We start from the raw sequence: 21,165 nt of genomic DNA, 5'->3' as shown, positions 1-21,165 counted from the left end.
GCCCAAATAAGCTGTTAACTGTCCTCCATAACCTATCATGTCCTCCGTGGTGAGGAAGGAACTAAAATTAAAGCCTTCAAGCATAAACAAACGCTAATGTGCACCACACACACACACACACACACACACACACACACACACACACACACACACCTGTGGTTGATCTACCACAGACAGTACAGCTGCAGGTTGGATGTTTGACCATCACAACTGGAAATGTAAAAGCCATCTAACCACACCAGCAGAATCTCTTCTGTATTCTGGGAACATCTTCTCTTCACAGGGAAACTCAGCAGTCAGAGCTGTTATAGCAGGTTTAGCAGGTGTTGTACACAGTGTTAAGAAAGATGCTAATTTATGAAACTTTTTTTATAGCCTTTTTTAGACATGCACCATGTTACATCAGTGCTCTGGAAATTTTATGCCATTGTCTGAATAAACACTTGAGTCACTGTAAAAGCTGCAACTGCATTATGACCAGTAATCCTCTGATTTAATAGTTCCACTTGCTAAATACCTACAGAAGAACTTAACTCAAAAATTAATTCTGCACAGAAAGAAAACTACAACACAGTGTCATTGTTGATGTTTGTATTTACTGTGGTGTGTATGGCATTTAATTAGTCTCAAAACCCACACACATTATCACCTGAAAATGACATTCACATTCATTCTTAGTGATTTTACTCACGGTAAACTTGATGATGCTGCTTTCCAAAAACATATTCTCTGCTCTGTTGCTCTCATGCTGTCTCCTCTCCTCCTCTGCTCTCTTGTCCACCGAATTGTTTTTGCTCGTGTTCAACAACAGCAATAAGCACAGGAACCTTCCACTAATCAAAATTAATGTTACATTAACTAGACCAGATATGTCAAAGAATCCAACAATGTTTGTTGGGTGAACCACCCATAAATTTTTTCTCAACTGCGTCAGTGATGTTGGTTTCCAATGTCGTGAGTCCCCAAGACCCACAAGTGGTCATTTGAGTGGGTCCCCAATAGAATGTGCGTTTTATGATGAATTATGTTAAACTCTCGTTAACTATGGCTCATCGGTTAATTTTTTTAACAATTGTTGAAGTGACAATTGAAAAAAGAATAAATTCATAACAGAACTAGAATTGAATATTTGAAATATAACTAATTGTTGTTTCTAGAGCAGCAACAGTAGTGTTTACAACAGTGTTTCTAAAGGTTTACATGTATGTGCTTGTTGATAAAGTCTCGACTTTTTACACACTTAAGTTACAATAACAAGCATAGATGTTGTCAACTTGAGTAATCTTGGAGTTAATTTCACGATCTTTAGTGCGGATGTGTGTGATTTTTAACTTACGTAGTGAACAACAAATCTAACATCAGCATAATCATAGGGCTGGGCAATATGGCCAAAAATTTTATCATGATAAAAAATTTTTTATATCTTTCTTTATTGATAATTATCACGAAAAATGTCAAATCGTTATTTCTTTCAAGTTGAAAGAGGTGGTATTATGGTTTTTGGCTTTTTCCCTCTCCTTTTATTGAGTTATATACCTTTTTTGTGCATGTACTAGGTGAAAAAGCCCAAAGTCCACCCCGAAGGGAGTTCCCATCTCCCACAGAAAACACTGCTCTGAACTGCCTCGTTTGTAGTCCAGCCTTTAATTCCCTTTCTTGTGATGTCACAATGAAAATACGTGTCATAATGCTCGCTGAGCAGCTACTCCGACACGCCCTCAAAAACACTGATGGAAAAACAGCGAGCTGCAGCACACAGCTCTCCTCTCCCTTCCAAACTCTAGCTACCCTCCAGGCAGTCAGTGGACATAAAGTTGTTCCTGTGATGTAGAGACAGAGCTCAGTTAAAATTTTATGGGTGAAAGATAATTTTGTTACAGATTAATAACTCACCGCTCTGAAACTCTCGCTCCAGTCCATGTTGCCAAGCTGGTCGGCAACATGTACAGCTGAACCGAAGCTGTTTACCGGCTTCTCGCTGACCCGCCCTTCTCTGCTTCTGATTGGCTAGTAGTCCTTAACTAGGAGCTGCGTATGTGCAACTCCCAACAAAGATAATTTAGAGACAAGATGTATCACTCCATAGCTAAATCGAAGCCTTCAACACACAGGGTGAAAAGAGGAGCTGCAGCAATGTGCAGTATGACAAAAAATGTGTTTTTTTTGAAAAGTAAACCATGTAAACCTGTTCTGGTGCAACCCCTAAATAGGATTTTGAACCTGAAAATGAGCATAATAGCCCCTCTTTAAAGGCAGATTTTTGCTCGTGACTGAAAATTGAAAAAACCAGATGGTTAATTATGTGGTTCAAATTTTCTTCATGGTCAGAATGGGAGACTTGATGCCAAACAGTGGATCACTTAGCAAATCTGAGGTAGACATTCAAAACTATTATGATGGTATATTGTGATTATAAAAAAAATTCTATGTCACGCCTTCCCATTGGCTGTATTTGCATTTCAAGCGTAATCAATTATATTTGCTTCATGAACCCTCTTTTGAAACAGTGTAAAACAAAGTCAAGTTTCTAAGGTCAGCTTGACGGCTTAGTGTTTGTTAGCAGTTGCGAGCGTTTAGGGAGCTAAACTAATATAGAGGAATAAAATTTAGTCCTTGATTCCTTCTGTAAAAGTTCTCCCAGAATGGTTCCTGGAAAAGTTTCTGTGGTAGACAAGTCCGACTTTGTAAAATTTCCGTCTGGACTGAATGCTGTTACATTATAGGAACTCCACAGCAGTGCAAGTTAAAAAAAAAAACAAACAAAAAATTAAATGGAATTTGCCATGAAATTTACTTAAAACAGGACAGGAGATAGGTTGTAGTTTTTTCACATCTCTTTTCACATCTAAACAGTTTTTGACATGTTGCTGATTTTGTTTTGGGATTGTTTCATGATGATTGACAGTTTGACAGTTCCTATGATTGGCTGTCTGATCTGCTCAAATCATATCTAGTTAAGAGCCATCACTCAGACTGAATACCCAGTTTATTTGTTTTGCAAGACATCTCTGAACTGTCAGTCCTTATAATCTGATCCAACTACTAAATCCACTTTTATCAAGTCCGTTTCTTATGGAGCTTATAAAGAGTCAGGACTCCATGGCAATATTATACTTCCTGTTTACACCACTGAAAGCCACCAAATTCTGAAAATAGTAGATCTAAAACTACAATTTAAAAAAACAAAACAATAGGTCAAATCATGGACACATGGCAACCAGGAAATATTAATTATAATTTCTGTAAAGTGTCTTATTAAAGGGGCATTATGGAGTTTCCAGCGGCCACTAGCGGTGCGGTTTTAAGATTGCTACCAGGCGTGTGTTCTTACACGTGCTCGCTTGACCTCAGGAGCGAGCATAATCCCGAAACACAACCACTTTCATACAGAAATCCTGCAATAAACGCAGGAACACCGGCACGCAGGCTGTGGCTTTTCACACAGACATCAGGCTCTGTTACTTCAACGTTCTTGTCTCAGAGGCAGATCAAGACCGGCTCCGTAATGTTACTTCATTCAGCGCAGCGAGCCGCATATTGACACAATCCTCCCGGAAAAAAGGCATAGTGACAGCGGCTATAGACAGGCAGGGAGACAGCTTCACACAAAATACTGGAAACTCAGGTAAACCCCTACTGCAACGTCACAGTAATATTTTTATTAGCTTGAGGTTGATGTAATCCATGCTCGTTACATGATCACGGTACATTTACTGCATATACTGCCTGCTGCTTTCAGTAACTATCTTTACTTTCTGTGTATCTTTCACCGGAAGTTCAGCGATGTCAGCACAGCTACATGTATTGGATGATAACGAAACAGATAGTGAGCTGGGCTGAATATTCTAACAAGATTGTGTCACACTTTATAACAGTTAGACCGCAGACGTAACTTTATTGTAGTGTTAGTGGATGGATCTTCCTCTGAGTTGTTATCGCTGAAGTTGCAGTATTGTTTATTATGTGTGTCACATTAGTTACAGAGACTGAGAGGTAGAGAAGCAAACAGCGGCAGGTCCGAGCTACTGTAGCGTTAGCCTATAGTGACACAGCCAGCTAACGTTAGTAAACAAATCACTCCACATTTGCTTTTTACCATTACATCCTTTCTTGCAGGCTAAATCAACAGTGGTACACAGGATAGTAACATGGGTCGCGTTAGTTGGTGAAGGAATGTGGAAAGCGATAACTGCACTGGATAACATTGGCAACTGCTCGCTGTCAGCTAACGTGACTTTCTCTGTGTTTCTCCAGCTTTACTAATGCTCACTTTGTTCTTACTCGACATCATCTGAACCTGTTTGTTCTGATGGGCTTCGGCACATAAACCTTTATTGTTGTTTTGTATCCTTACGTGGAGCTTGTGTTTTGTTGTGAGCCGGTTGTTTTATGGTGTTAGTGGACTGCATGTCGTTAGCTGCCGTGTTGTCGCTGTAGTACGAGAGAGGCTCGGGAGCGCGCACAGAGCTGAATACGACCCGGTGTCCTCACATTAAAAGCAGAATAGTGGCTGATGCAAGCAACAGAGAAAACAGGTGTGTGCTTCATTTCTAAGTGAGTTTTAAGCCCATTGACAATAAGGCAATGAAAATGTTATTAATTTCATTGAAAAACTTACATATAATCCCCTTTAATGTGTTGTTTAAACTTTTTACATACAGGCGTTCTTGTATCGCTGTTTGTATTTCAACAACATTAAACGCTGATGAAATTGAGGTTTTGCATAGTAACATAAAAAAAGGTAATTTTTTAGTTGGTGTCAAAATTCAGACATTATTATATTGGCAGTGTAATTATAATAATTACTCATTTACCTGATGCTTTTATTCAAAGCAACTTCCAACTGCTGTATGTCAGAGGTCAAACGCCTCTGGAGCAGAGGGGTTAATTGTCTTGCTCAGGGACACAATGTGTTGCAGCGGGAATCGAACGCACGGTCTCTCACACCAAAAGCATGTGTCTTATCCACTGTTCAAACATTACCACCCACTCTGCTGTTTGTCATTATCAAGACACTGGGGTAAAGAAACCTCAAGATACAATTCATCACCGATAGCAGCTAATCCACTCTGCTCACTCAAAGCTGCTCTGAGAGCAAACGCTCCATGAACGTTCAGAGATGTTGACCTGCTGACCTCAGAGTGTCTCTACTCGGCACAAGGGTTTTAGAAGAACAGCAATTTGAGTGTAGCATGCAGAGCGACGTCCATAAGTGGAAAATGACACCCCTACCTGTATGTTTTCTGAGCAAAGGTGCTCCTTGTGTGTGACCCCCACTCCTCCCGGATAAATGAATTTTCTGCACAAAGCCGGGGAGATGGGGAAGCACGAACAGAAATAATTCAACTGAAACCTCACAGGCCGCTTTTCACAGTGCATATCCAGCATCTTTACCGGTTGTCGCCCCTCATTTCATGAGCAGGATCCATTTGTACGAGGAAAGCCATTACTGCTGCAGTCACCTGAAACAAGATGGTGAAAAAGAGAAAGAGGCTCTCAAATTCAGTTAAAAAAAACAAACAAAAAAAAAAGGGATTCAGAACAGGAAATTATTTTGTTGTTGCAGAGTTTTTCTATTCAGGGCAAGGAAGCACATTTTGCACCCCTATATCTGCTCTGAAAATTAAAAATACAAATCATTTTTGGAAGAGTAAATCACAACCAGGACTCCACTGTATAATATTTCTACAATACAAAGCAATTTGTCTGAAAAGTGTTCAACATTTTGTCCTTGAAAGACATTGAGTCCTTCTTCCCTTTTATCATCTTATTGTTAAATTGAGCTACCTCTCTGACAGCTTGTCATGTCAAAGCTGCGAATTGTGGTTGGTCATTTTTTATGCCAATAAAAGGATCTTCTATGTAAATGTAGCCAGCTGCACAAGAGTAACTAAAACCCGGCGTTAACATCTGCATGCACGACCACTGCTGTACCAGAAGTATAGCTGTAGTATAAATCAATCAAATTATGGCTGCTGTCTTATCACGCTATCTTCTCTCAGCTCAGAGCTTTCCAATGAACTAATTTGTTGAATCAGATCTATAAACAGGTCTGACTCTGCCTGACGTGCTCTGTCCTCCCATTCTGTAAAGCAGGGGTCGGCAAATAAGTCCAGAACATGGTCTAATTATTTCAAACTCCTGGTTATTCACGTGCACGTTTAGCTCAGTCTGTAAAGTGCGAGACTCCCGTTGGGAGAGTTGAATGATCGATCCCTTTTTGTTTTTTTCTCGCTTGTTAAACAAATTGATTTATAAGGAGACTTTTGCACATGCTCACAATAAAGCAAGTGCTGCTGTGTGTGTGTGCGTGCGTTCCAGCGTTTGATCAGCATTCATAAACCTATGGACGATATTTTCATTTCCCTGAGGAAATTCAGGGTAATTCAATCACGTTTACTGACGGCTACTGATGTGTCAAGTAAGCTAGAGACTCCGTTGAATGTCCTTCAGAACTTTTCAAAGTAAAAACTCTCAATAAACTAACTCAACTAACTGTTGCTGCCATGATTGAGATCTATTTCAGCAGCAGCCGCTATCAATTGTTTTATTTTCCTGCTGTCAAAGCAATCTGGCTGCGGTCCAGATATTATTGCTGGCAGGCCAGTTCTGGCCTGCGGGCCGCCTATTGCCGACCACTGCTCTAAAGGATCCTTTTGTGTAGGGTCCCAACTAGTTGAAATGCTGAGCCATTCCTCTCATCAGGTTTCTCTCGCAGTTGTGAGTGCTTTTTCCCCAGGTTTTTCAGGCTCAAACCCGGCTCCCAGCATGTGCTTTTGGATGTGCGTTAGCTATGGTTTAAGCTCACTTGCGTGACCAGCACAGTCACAGATGCTGCTCATTTCTTTCTTTTCATGTTAGCATGAATATCTCCTCAGATAGGCTGCTGTCGTACTTGTACCAGATTTCACTTCAGCACTGGCCTTCTGCAGAAATTTCCTTATCTGTAATGAACTGTCTTACATTTTCCACCTGTTAATGGAAGGTTGAGTCATTCTGAATGTGAACATTCACAAACCTGCTGCTTTTCATAAATTCACCTTACCCTCCGCTGTGGTTAAAGGCGAACCACAGCGGCTCCATTTAGACACAGAAAAGGCAAGGAATCCCACACAAAAAGCTGTCAGCAGGAGATAAGTCGCTGCCCACTTTGTGTTACTGGAAATTGGCACTTTGACTTCTAGAATGTATTTGTTGCTGGCAGTGTTGCAACAAGCGGAAGAATAATGGTTTAATTTTCCCCTGACGCCACCGTCCTCCAGACGCCTCATACATATGCAGCTTATGAGCAGCAGCTTCTGGTGATTTTGTCCCTCATGAAAACTTAAAATGCTCATACAACACAATATGTCAGCTATGGTGCAGAAATTACCAGGACCGATGACATTTATGGGAGTGATTTCTTTTCCTGGCCTGACTGCTCTGCTTGAATGAGAATTGCTCCTCTGGAAAGTGTTTTTGTTATCCAAACTACATACTTAATTATAGTTGATAGATAAAGAGATGGATCGGTGAGTGATTAATCAATGACCATCACAATTTCCTGAAGCCCAAGATCTTCATACATCTTGTTTTACCCAACCAGCAGTCCAAAAAAAAGAGAAAAGCATTAAATCCTTACTTCGGAGAAACTGGAAGCAGATACTTTTTTTTTTTTTCTTTATCTGTGATCAATTAGAGGGGTGACACATTAAAGGAAAAACCAACATGAAATGTCTTATTACGGAGACTGACCACTAGTCCCTGCAACGATAATGTAACTTTAACAAAAAATATAAAGGCTGTATGATTTTCACATAAATTAACCGGCTTAAATTCAATTTAAAGTAAGTTCAAAACTGATCTTATAACTTTAAAAAATGTTGGCATTGGAATCAAATACCGGCAATTTGTAGTTAATGAGCTAAATCTTCAGTATGGTCCCTTTTTTAAGAATCTCTTTCTTTCTCCACCCACACTGACACAGATTTGTCTTCTTCTGTTGTTTCTAGCGAACTCGGTTTCCTAATGAAAGGCATTTGTTAGAGAATGTGACTCTTCTCATCTCGTAATGACAGTGTCAGACTCTGTCACACTAACAGTGAGTCTAATCTTGTACTTTTGTTCTGTTTCTCATCCATCCTGCCTTCCTATCATCTTCTCCTCTTCTGCCCCATCTGTTTCTAATTGATTTCACCCTCCTCTGCCAACATCTTTCCTCTCATTTCTCCTCCCAAACTCTCTCCTTGTACCTTGCTTCATTTTTCTCCTGCATGATCTCTTCCCTCTCTCAGGTGAACAAGCAGCAGCTGCAAGCGGTGAAGGAGCGTTTCTTGGCTTTTCTCAACGGGGAAACTCAGATTGTGGCAGATGAAGCTTTCTGCAACGCTGTGAGGAGCTACTATGAGGCAAGATAATTTTTATCTCTATTCTTCTCTTTTCTCCTTTTCGAAAAACAAAAACATGTTTACAAGTCAGAGGGGGATCCAGGTTTTCTCCAGAGAATACTGGAGGCAGAGTTTGGAGGATTAAGACTCTCTTCTCGTTAGGGATGTGCCAGTATAAGATTTCTGTGCTAAGATTATTGTGGGCAACATATCGCGATAAACGGTATTATCAAGATAATCGTCAAACTTTCTTGAAATAGTGTTTTATGGATAAAAATAAATTAAACAAAAAAAACAAAGTAAAATGAAATATTTAAAATACAATTTATTTTCTTTTTATGTATGCATTTACTGTGCCATCGTTAAATGAAAAACAAATGACTTTTTAAAATAACTTTAACTGAATGGATTGGTTCTTAAATCACAACACAGAAAAAATGTGAAGATGTGTATTGCATGTCATTAATTTCCATTAGCTTGTGCGAAGGGAGCTTTTTATATTTTGATATGGAGACATGTTGTTCATGCCAAGACAACAAACGATCAACTCTCTGATCACAGCATGAAAGAAAAAACATAGGTAGAGCTTAGTGTCACAGAGTGTCTGTCCATCTTCCTGCTGCACAATCCACTCCTTTTAAAACAGCTGATGGTCAATCACAAATGTGACTAAAGTTACAGTCAATAGTACCTGTCTGTCATGGCGGTCATAAGCTAGTGCCAGCACTGATGAACTCCGCCAACTGTGATTGGACAGTTGATTGTTTTTCATTTTGCACTCACAATGCTGTTTTAATTTCAAGAAAAGTAAAACGTTCTGTGCACTTTTTGCATGAAAACTAATTACAGCGCTTTACATTTAATATTTGGATTTTAATTCTGGGGCAATGATGGCGCCGGTGTGTGAGACCTGGTTTCGATTCCCACTGACACAATGTGTCCCTGAGCAAGACACTTAACCCCAAGTTGCTCCAGAGACGTACGACTTCTGACTTATATAGCGACTGTAAGTCACTTTCAAAGACTTAATTGGATAAAAGCTTCAGCCAGTAATCAGTAAAATAAAATTGAAACAAAAATAAATAAATAAATTAGCATTGAAAATTCATGTCACACTAAAAAAACAATTGATCCAGTTATTAATTACAAAATTCTAAATAATTGTAACTTTATTTCTATTTATTTATTTATTTATTTATTTATAAGGACAGCACACATTTATCAACATTACTGTAAATGTGCCGGTAGCCATGTTTCCATCTATTTGTCATGCGAATTTTCAGCAGACTTTTGAAATGCCACTAAAAATAAAAAAACAGTAAATGCGAAATTTGTGCGTTTCCATCAGCTGGTTTGGAGCGAATAAATCAGGCTAAGGAAAGCGTTGACGTTACACATGGCATAAACAAGACGTATGGGTTCCAAACCAGAAACAAAACCAGTCCCACTGTCCTGATGGGCATTGATCTTAGAAAAATGGAGAGAGGTCCACAGCAATGTGTTTCAAGCTGCAGTTTGCTACCAGCCATGTCTCCTCGCGTTATGGGATTATCCGGGAAGACGCCTATAGCGGAAACAGCTGATCAGACATGAGTTACAAGTTCGCTACGTCAGAACTTATTCGGCAAAAGTGTTTCCATCTCCCATTAGCACATTTACTCTTTTTTTGACAAAGACGACCCACCTTGAGCGAGCATAAAAACCTTTGCAGTGCAAAACGTCTAGATTAACTAAATCTTTAGATGATGTGTTTTGGAGGTGTTTGGGATCAAGTCCAATAACTTGTTCGGAGTTGGTGCTTGCAGATGTGTCAGCAGACATTTGTTTATCGGCCTTGTGATTGCAGGCATCGGCCGATGCCAGTTATCTGAAAATGCCAGATAATCGACCCGACTGATTAATTCTAAGCTCTAACAAGACAAGTACAGACACAAGTCTTTTGTCTGATGCAATTAGAAGATAATTTGTAATTTTTACCAGTGCTGTCTCCCTGCTATGATGCACTCTAAATCCTCATATGAACTATTGTTATGTAGAAAGTCACACAACTCATTGGCACCTGATTTCTTAGAAAGAAATGGAAGGTTAGACAGGCTGCTCTGACATTACGGAGGGCCGTCTTATAAGTTTTAAGACTATCTTGCCGGATAAAGCAAGATTCTTCCAAATAGGCGGAACCATGTTTGCTTTAATTTGTGGGTTTGGGGGTTATTGTATGGAGCTAACTTTCTTTGTTTTATGATCTTCCTTTTTAACAACAGAGTCACTGCAAATATCAACAAGATGATCAATTTAGGAGGGACTGAAGTTGGCATGGAATTCTTATACATTCAGACATGGTATTGAATTAAATGCAGATGGATTCACTTCCTTAAATTTAGCTACAGCACTATCAGATAGGTGGAGTTTTTGGCTCATGGTGTGCAGTTCAGTAATAGGAACTCAGTAGTTATTACATAGTGGTCAAATAAAAAGGGACTGTGTGGAAATTTCGATGCCATTTGCAAGAATAAGGCTGAACGTTGTTTTTTTTTGTTAAAACAATGAATGGGTTTATGAACACTCTGACAGAAGCCATAGAATTGGCAGTTTCCAGGTTGGGTGTGAGAGACTAAGAAAAAGGCTTTTGAATGAATTATAGTACCTTTGGTTAAGGTTTAGAATTCATTAATAGGCTTGAGTTGAAAATAGCTGCAGCTCCACCTCCTCGGCCGGTGCGTCAAGGAGTATTAATATGACTGGGGGCAGTGGGTTCATTTAGGCTAACATATTCTTCATGGCCCAGCCAGGTTCATTTATAGTACAGCTTTAGATGACAGAGCTTTGATGTTTGACAGTCAACATTTAATTATCCTGTATTGTTGTACATAAAAACCTAATAAAAATGAACACTACCACTTTAATAGCGCATCTCTTCTGTTTGATTTTGACTGAATTAATTTAGTTTGGGGGACAGATACTATTGCTGTGGGGTTTTGGGTGGGTAATTGCTCTAATGGAAGATTAGAGAAGCGTGCAGGACTGCAACTCTGCCTCCTGGTTGTCATGGTTCTGGTGCACATATAAACCTCGGTCAGATTTCTAGATGTGAGAGCCGCTCCTTCCAAAGTGGGATGTATGCCCAGAAAGTCCGCCAATTATCTACAAAGCCCACATGGTTTGCTGGACACCAGCTCGACAGCTCGCCAGCGGTGGAATGATGACATGCGGCCATACATGTCATCACTGGTTATGTCAAGGCAAAATAAAGCTGCTAATAAAGGCAAGTGCGCTGTGCTGTGTCCACTGTGCCCTCTGAAAAAGATGGCAGTGACTGTAATGACGGTAATACAAAATATGATGGTGATTGGCAGTGATGTTACCCTTTGCATGTTTCACCGCGGTGTAGGGTGTTTCTTGTCATGAGGTTGTTTGTGAGCTGACATAGAGGTGGAAAACATTTGGAGATATTTTCAGAACACCAGGTTTTATAATGTAGTAAGGCATAATTTAATTTGATTCTGATTCTCAGTGTCACAATCCAATTAAATCCAAAACAAATGATTATAATAAGGATCCCTCAAATGAACAATTCACTTCTCATGAGATTTCAGAGCGAGAATTGTCCTTGAGTGAGACTTCTGTTTCCTGTCACCAGGAGTCACTCGTAGGTATCCTGTCTAGGATATCGTCAGACACCTGCTGTAACGGTCTGAGCCCGTCAGTGGCAAAAAGTGGCACTTTGTGTGGACATAATTTTAACAGGTGCAATTTCCCTGAAGAAATATGTTGCAACCACTGTTGTTGGTTTGCAGCTGCCAGCTTAAGCCATCTACTGCACGGATACCAAAATGTTTTCTGCTTAGTTCAGTCATTTCAACCTCAAAATAGGGACCAAATTAAAAATACCAAAATTATCCTTTAAATTATTAAAGAATTGAAACAAAGATGCGGCCTTAGTGGGACATTTTTAAAGTAATAATAGTAATAATACAGTGAATTTAAAATGGTAAACTTTACTGTGAATTGAATTAGTATCAGTGAACAACAACACGGATATTAATGAAAGTTTAATAGTTTACAAAACAAAGTAATCTTAAATATAATTAGCATTAAACACGTGAAGCATTATGAAAAATTGAATTAATTCTTTATTTGCTCATATTGTCACACAGCTGTGTCTGTGATGAGCAAAAATCCGTCAGGCCGGTGTGTCTGTCGGTCTGTACGCATTAAGTTAGTTGTTGGGTTCTGGGTCAGACTGTCTCTCCTAACTGTGAAAATAAACCCAGTTTGTTAAAAAAGATTTCTGAACCAATGCAATGCTGCGACACCAGTACAGTTGTTTGGAGGCTCTTTGCCTCCTTGTGGTTTTTAAACTGTCCTGTCCAGTTCTGGCTGTGGGAGGGCCCCCGTCCACCTTCACACCTCTGATGACAGAGTGGTTGTTGAGCGCTTATGGCACAAAGTAATTAAATTTATCACCAGCTTCAGACTGAAACAGATTAGAAAATCGATCCACAAGCTGTTTTCTCTTTAGGAGGGAGTTTTTCGTTCATTGCCACCAATCTTTCTCCTCAAAGTACAGCTTTTTAATTTCCATCACCTTTGCCCCCTGTGACCCCATCCTACATTTTTCCTCTGACACCTCCAGAGACACTATGACTAACCCTGCCACATGGACTTGTGTTTTCACTGGAGGAGGACAGCGGTGAGCAGAGATTGCAGTGAATTTCCTCATTCTTTTTATTCCATTTTTGCACACGATCTGTCTTATATGTTGCTCCTCTGTCTCCATCTTTCACTCCCTCTATCTCCCCTCATTTTTGTCTTTCCCTCCTCTGCGGAAGCGCCCATCATCTGGTATGAGATGGAGATCTTATCGGCCACTCGAAGCTCATCTCCTTAATTGCCAGCAATTGTGAGATGAGAGGATCTCACTGAAACTCTCAATCACAGCGTTTGGATTGCTGCAAAGGAGCTGACAGGCCGAATGATCAAAGTGAGACGATTCGTCCTCCTTGGTGGACATCTTTTACCTCGTGATATCAGACAGAAACTTTTCCTGTTTCAAAAGTCCTCCTGAGACAACTGGTGGTCACATAGTTTGTTGTATTTGTGTGGAATCAGTAACAGACGGCAACAACAGTGCTGTTTTTCCTTCATCAAGTTATGGCAGACGTTCCACATGAGGAAAGAGGGGTGTCACAGCAGAGAAACGTGAGATGATCTATTTTTCTGCCTCTTGCCATGCTCCAGCTTTGCCTCATTCCTGGTCGACAAATGTGTTGACTGTTGAAAATATTGTCCTGATATAAATGCACACTAGCTCATCAAAAGGAGATTAATCTGCCGCTGAAACTGACCAGATGTTTTAAAAAAAGAAACTGTATATTTGTGAGCAGTTTTTAAAGATTTACATCTTCAGTAGGAACCAGTGGGCTTGAAGCTGAAAGTCAAAGACAGGAAGTCAGAACAAATTACTGAGACTTAGTTTATGTGTTTTTATGGGATTTGTTGACAATAAAAACTATCAAGAATAACACCAGGTTTAATCTTTTGATCAGGCTGTACATGCTGCATCGATTGTTAACAGTGTGGCAGTGCTATTCTAGACTATTTTGGACTCAAACCTGCCACTTAGCCTGTGTGCACGGGACAGATTTTATTTGGTTTCCCACCTAATTAACGCTGCCAGGGTGTGGGCTCTAATTTACCCTGAGGTGAGATGCAGTAAATACATACATTAATCATATTAAGGGTGAGTGATGTGGGTGAAAATAGGATTTTTCTCTAAATATGCAGACGATCTTTAGTCATGCCGACCTGTTCCTCGCACATTAATCTACATATCTTGTTCCTCAAGATTAAATGTACCCTGCAGATACCATGACTGTAAGAATTTGCAGTGCAGCACCATGAAACGAAGGGTAGACGAGCAGACGTTACTTTCAACAGTGATATGGAAGAAATCTTCTATTCCTGTATGTGTAGTTTTATAGCATCGTATTTGGTGAAGACGTTTATAGTTACAATAATCAGATAAAAAGGCTGCCTGTTTTTGTGGATCCATTAATTCAGTGACCCGGAGAATCAAAGTATTTCATCATATTGTCTTTTTTGTGGATTTTTAATGCCTTTTTTAAAAAAAAGATGGGATATAATAGAGAACTGACAGGAAATGAGGACGGGGGCATGCCTCTGCACAGTGTTATGATATATTTTATATCGCACTACTGTACATCGTACTATAAAGGGCTGGGGTTAAAATAGCCACTGAAAGGAATTTACCATCATTAGCAGACACACTGAAGAGAGGAGAGGGGTGTTGTGTAGATGGAGGTGAATCATCAGCCAAGGAGGAAACTCTGAACTAGAAACTGGCACAGCTTGGCGAGTCGATAGGATTTCCCAGCTTTCACACTGATTTTCTTCATCACACGAGTACATTATTGTTCTAAATATATATATATTTTTTCCAGTGAAACCGTTTTAGTCCTTTTGCTGCATATTTCATTCAGACAAGATGCTGATACTGAGGCCTTGAGACCAACACACTGCTACCAGACTGTGAGTGGAGGCAGTAAAATCATCCAAAAAAACTAAGAGGGGTGGTGATGGTAAAGTGGATAAGATGCATGCCTTCGGTGTGAGAGACCCGGGTTCGATTCCCACTGTGACACTTCCACCAATGTGGACCCCTCCCTGAGCAAGACACTTGACCCCTAGTTACTCCAGAGGCGTGCGACCTCTGACATATAATGTCAACAATTCAGGGTGTCCACGGGGTCTTAAAAGGTAATAAATCAATTTTGCGAAAATAAAGGCCATTAAAAAGTCTTAATCGCCATTTAACAAGGTATTAAATTTTTAAGATATTTTTTTCCAATGTGAAAATCCTGTTTGTCCAAAGGTTTGTTTGCTAAAAGTGTAGATGAACGTATTTATTTATAATGCATAGCCAAAACTACTCGACAGGCAGTGAGCAGTGACTGCGTGATTCGTCTCTGCAACGTTAGGCGCAGGGATCTACCGAGCGCCTATTTCACTCTTAAACGCTCCAAAAAATAGTTCTGTGCGAACCGGAAAATAATTTACGAGTACAATCGACCGTAATCTCCCACCCCGCCGGACCCGCAATGCTAATCGTCCAAAACATAGTCGGAGTGGCGATGAGGAGTAACGGGATTAACCCGGTTGGCCGGTCGCTCTGTGGCCACTTGAACAGGCCCGTTCTTGGAAAAACAAGAGCGAGATGCGCCGCCAGCAGCTGAATCGGTAAGGCGGGAGACAACAGGGAAAAATTCAAGGAGCGTGTGGGTTTGGGTAACGTTAGCTGGCTATTTAGCTAAATTGGTGCCTTTTATTGAAACACATTCACCTTTTCATAAAGCCAAACTGAAACAGCTGTAATTTGAATTAATATTATACTAGTGGTAAGTTATATTCTATTATATTGAATTTAGTAACATAATGAATACATTAATGTCAAACTTACAGTTTACTATTAAATTAACAATATACTTTTAATTTAATGTTAAAATATTATACTAATGCCCTGCGACGGACTGGCGACCTGTCCGGGGTGCAACTGGGGAAAAAAAAAGTCTGTTGAACTTGCATAAAAATATGTACATCGGTTGCACATATATTTATTTTTAGTCAAAATGAGTCATTTCAGTGTAATATACTGGATTCTTACATGTAAAACCAACATGATTTGATTATGTTCAAAGTTATTTGTTAATGTTAAATATATTAAATTATTCTGTAAATACCCAACATAATTTGTTTGTGTTAATTTAACATTTTCCTTTAATGTTTAGTATATTCAATTACCACTTATTAAAACAACACAAGATTTTTATTTAAAGTATATGCAATGTTGTTCTGTTAAATCAACCTAACCTGCTAAAGTTAGTCTCATATAGATGTCTATGAAGATTCTCAGTCATCCAGGTCATAGTTATCCAACGAAGGTTAAAATGAAGGGCAACTGGACTTGGTTGAAGATACTGGAAGACGTTTCGTCCCTCATCCAAAGGACTTCTTCAGTTCTGACTGACTGGCAGGGAAACTCAGCTATTTAACCTCAGTGGGGTCGTTGGCCCGGGTCATCGATATCGCTGGTTCGTTAGTGTTCCTTGTTGCTGTGACGACAGTCGTTACAGTCGTTACTACCTGTGGCCGAGACTGAACGACCATCGTTGGTATCTTCACCTGAGGCCAATAGGTTACGTTTGTTGAGTTTCCTGGGAAGTGATGAAAGGACAAGGTTAGTCTCATATAGATTCTGCATAAATTCTACATGCTAAAAGTATTTCTGTACGCTTATTTCTCCTCAATCTTACCTACAGTTTTACTCCTGTAACATTTTCAGAACAAATAAGGCACACACAAAAACATTTCTTTTGAAACTGTATTGTCAAAAAATAGAGTTACTGACAATACTTCAATCAGTTCAATGCAATGTATACACAAATAAAGGCATACATATACAAACCGTTCTCACATTAAAACAAAGCACCTTTTTCCTTACATAGACACTTGGTAGTCAAGTTATGAAGAGTGCATTGTAAACATTCTGCTACAAACTGAGGCAACACTGTTGGTCATTATATACCTTCTGAATGACATCAAATCAGCATCAATAGGGAATTATACTACAGCCAGATTAATGCAGAAATTTCTTGCAAAATTATGCAAAAATTTGCAAAATACATCCACTACATTTACAACCTCTTAACAACAAAAAAGACAAATGTAATGAAACTATTACACTCTGGTAAATGTAAATCCAGTGCTTGGAAAGTTATTGTGCTCCTTTAACTGCAAGGGTTCTGGAATTAAAGAGTAATAGAATTAAGGAGTAATTGCTTTTCCCACCACTTCTATATTTGAGTTACGAATGTGCAAAAAAACAAAATCACCTCTACGTTTTAAAATGGGGGAAGCTGTTGGGATCTCTCCCGCATCTGACAAAGCTGACATAAAATGAAAGAGATACATTTTGCCACATATGGCCCTGAGAGAAATAATCTGCTGAAACAAATACACTTGAAGTAAACAAAGTCAGAGCAAGTGAGTTGCATAAGTGTCAAAAGTCCAGTCCAATTAAAAAGCAGCAATGGTCACAAAAGAAGCCATATGAGAGGAAATAAAAAATAAAACATCAAGCCTATTATGTACAGAAACGTAAGTTAATGATCCTGTTTGGAGTTGTTTTTTTTATATTTTAAGAGTCTCCAGTTACTCATGTCCTGTGTTGTTCGGTTTTTTAATCACTTTTACCCATTTAAGATTTTCCCTAAAAATACAGTTGGCAGCTTGGCATTAGGAAATGTAGACAGTACCAAAGCAATACTCTGTTTTGTATAAAAAGGTCAATGTATTTTATGTAACTACATAGAATCTGTCAGTGAATGTTTATGAATTTGAATTATACTGTGTCTATTAAATAGAATATCAAGAGGTCAGCAACTTATCATTTAGTCTAATATTTCTCAGACTTGGGTATATTTGGTGACACACTTTAACATTTTGCAGAGAAACACAGAGTTGTTGTTGTTGCTTTTAGGGCTGGATGATTCATCAAAAAGTAATTCAAACCGAATTTCAGATTATTGAGATCATTTCACTTTGAATTAAATTTAATGCCAACTTCACGTCATACTGGCAAAAGTATGAAGGATATAATGGAAAATCAGTATGGATTTTAGAAAGTATTTACCATTATGAGTCCCCACCCTTCTCCATGGCCTCACACTATGTGAGGTTTGTTTGGTCAACAAAGGCTCAATTTTGAACTGAAGCTAATCAGTGTTTTTATTTCTTTCCTGACAACTCACTGACTCACGCAGGCTCCACAGTCAAGAGCGTACTACTTTCACAATGCAGTGTGACGTCCACTGTTTCATGAACCGCACGTCAGCTGATTTCCTGTCAGCTCTACTACAGTACTGTTAACTTCACTGCCGATCTCCTTTCAGTGCTGTTTTATACTCATTTAGCCACTTTTCACTGTTAGCTTTGCGCTTACTTAATAGTGTTTACTGTTCATTTTGTTCAAGTGTAGAATGTGAGCTAGTTTAGGCAGTCAGCTAGCCTAGCTTGCTACTAAAATGAATTTTCATAATGTTGTTAGGATACAGGGATTTCATAGGACACAAGCATAAAGCAGATATGTGTCCTGTCACTATCACAGACTTCAGTGTACAAATCCACACACTTAACTGATAAACCACAGAAGTGTTGAGTAACAACAGGCTGCATGAGCCCCAGGTGCCTGTTCTCAGCTGTTCTCACGTGTCCAAAATACCTGCTACACATCCTGGACCGATGGTGATGGTGAATGTCTCCTTCCTAATGTTATCTGCCCATTTTGCCCTTTTATCAGCATCAGTTTGAGTGAGAACTTACACACAGACTGAGCAAAACTCCAGCTGACAGCACTCCTCATAAGCCATACTGCTTTTCTTCATTTTAGTATCTGACAGGCTTGCTGAATAGCTAAGCTAGCTCGCTTTCTGAAAATACTAAGGTGATCAGATTGATGAAAACACTGCTTAAAAAACAAACAGTAAATACTATCGACAGTATGTACAAAGTTAACTGTGAAAGTGGCTAAAATAAGGATAATTATTATACTCAGTGTATTCTCTTGCTCATTTTTCTGGGTCATATACACAACATTTCTTTAGTACCTTCATTACCAAACATAACCAAAAGTTTGCATAAATGTCAAAAACAAAACCACAGGCAGACTCAGTCGGTGACCACAAATACTGCACCTTATAACCTTCATGGCAGCCGGATTTATTACATCTTTTGAAAGTCTTGTCAATCTAGTTTAAACATGTCCAGTGTTTCCCACAGAATGACAGTGCAGTCGATGTTGACTATCAGCTATATACAGTGTGCTAGCCTCAAAAATCCAGCTGCATTCTAACATTAACATACTGTAGCTCTCCTTATTAGCAAGGCTCTTTACATGCTTGCTAATAAACGTTTAATTTATTTATTTTTTTTAAAGCTGGGTCTCGACATTGACAGCGTTGTGTTGGACAGATTTGTGCAGCGGTGTTCATGAGCGAGAGGAAGAGAGGGACAAATGAGCGAGAGAGAGGGATGAGCAAGAGGATGTTGCTGTGCAAATGCGCTACGGCACTCAATCAAATACGATTTTAAATAGGCCTAGTAAAAAAAAAAATCAAAAATCAATATGTGGCGGTCAGCGTTGATATTGTGGAGGGCCGCCACAAATAAATGAACGTATGGGAAACACTGATGTCAAATAAAATAAAAACATTTGTATATTACTCACCATTTACTACGTGGCCTAAGGTACGAAGCAGAGATCTTAACTGGAGGAACACCAAATGCCTATCCAGAAAAAGATATATACATATTATTTCTACTAGTTGGTTAAGCATCCTATTTGTGACACAGCGTATCCGAGTTTAAAATTAAAATGATAAAGGTATTTGAATAATACTCAGCATTCATCCTTTATCCATCACAATATTTAACAAAAATAAAACATTTTGAATCAATAAACTTGATTTGAGATGAATTTTCTTGCCAATTTTAATCTCAGGCAGCACATCCAAGCTTTAATTCCAACAGAAAATGTAAAGAATTATTAAACATGTAAGGATAAACTAAGAATCGCTCTAATCAGAGTAATGCACCTCCTCTACATGGAGTTACTGGAGATAAAGATATTGAGGACGTTAGAGGGATATTTATGTATTGTAAATGAGTGCTGATGTTATGAGCAGTTTTACCTTTCACCAAACTAAATTTAGAAAACACAGAACATTAACTTTACCGACTTTATCAAGTGCTGCTTTCTAATTAATATTAAGCACAGAGCATGTGCAATGTAATAAAAAAACTGCAGTTACACTTTAGCCTGGACTAGCCTTATTAAGAATAAGATGTGAAGAATGTGGTCGAAGAATGAATGCTTAACGTTACTGATAAGTGTGACCTTAAGAGCATGTTGAATTTCATTGTGCAGCAGTCTGCAGACTAAGACTAACGTTACATTAAGCTAACTGTTAAGTTACCTCTGAAAGTCAGTGACTACTCTACCTATGAATGTTCAAACTATAAAAGCACACACTGTGCACACATTGTGAAATTTATTAATACACTTAAAATAAAAGTCACCCTCATTAGCATAGCTAACGCTAGCAAGTAGCAACGTTAGCTAACCGTAGCATTACCATTAACTATTCATGTTGCTCGTTTTTGCTAACTTAGTCCTTAAAAACCTCAGCTCAGTGAACATAATGCATCTAACAGGAATATCTATAATGCAGACAGACATTTGACAAGATTTAATTACCTTTACCTTGTGGCGAGCTCTCCAAGCATCGAAGGGCTTTAGCAAAGCTAACGCTAACGAGTGGTAACGTTAGCTAACCTTGACTTTGACATTGACTAATTCGTTTTGCTCGATTAAAAACCTCAACACAGTCAAAATGATGCACCTAACGTGACTACATCTGTTTCTGACCAACAAACGACAAAGTTGTATTACCTTTACTGTGTGAAGAGCTGTCCAGACTGATGAATTCAACCGACCGAATTGGAAAAAATGGCGCCCTTGGTGAAGTTTTCATTCAAAGTGCTGCTCCCAGTGGGCGGAGTTTCCAGACGAAACATAACAACTTCTTTTGCTCTTAACATGACTGAGACTTAAAAATTAAACATCCATCAAGATTAGAATAATTCTACATGATTGACATATTTTCAGAGAAGGAACATAAATCAGTTGTGTCATGTGAGCGAACTGTTAATTTGTAAAGTGAAC

General features: G+C 39.0%; 1 protein-coding gene and 1 long non-coding RNA gene across 3 annotated transcripts in view; one reads left to right on the top strand and one right to left on the bottom strand.

Annotated features, from left to right (window-relative positions):
• cadps2 (Ca++-dependent secretion activator 2) overlaps window positions 1-21,165 on the top strand; it is a 309,850-nt gene that overhangs the window by 47,467 nt on the left and 241,218 nt on the right. For both annotated transcript variants that reach the window (XM_046036641.1, XM_046036640.1), the window contains exon 2: window positions 8,274-8,387. In XM_046036641.1, coding sequence (XP_045892597.1) covers window positions 8,274-8,387 — 114 coding nt within the window. The remainder of the gene's footprint in view (window positions 1-8,273; window positions 8,388-21,165) is intronic.
• On the bottom strand, window positions 16,546-21,156 carry LOC123961343. Its single transcript, XR_006822720.1, has 3 exons — window positions 20,893-21,156; window positions 19,669-19,727; window positions 16,546-16,597 (listed from the first exon to the last, which is right to left on the bottom strand). It is a non-coding gene; the product is annotated as an uncharacterized LOC123961343 (long non-coding RNA).

Source organism: Micropterus dolomieu, linkage group LG22 (genome assembly GCF_021292245.1).
Source record: "Micropterus dolomieu isolate WLL.071019.BEF.003 ecotype Adirondacks linkage group LG22, ASM2129224v1, whole genome shotgun sequence".
Taxonomy (NCBI): domain Eukaryota; kingdom Metazoa; phylum Chordata; class Actinopteri; order Centrarchiformes; family Centrarchidae; genus Micropterus; species Micropterus dolomieu.
This window is presented reverse-complemented; position numbering and strand designations above follow the sequence as displayed.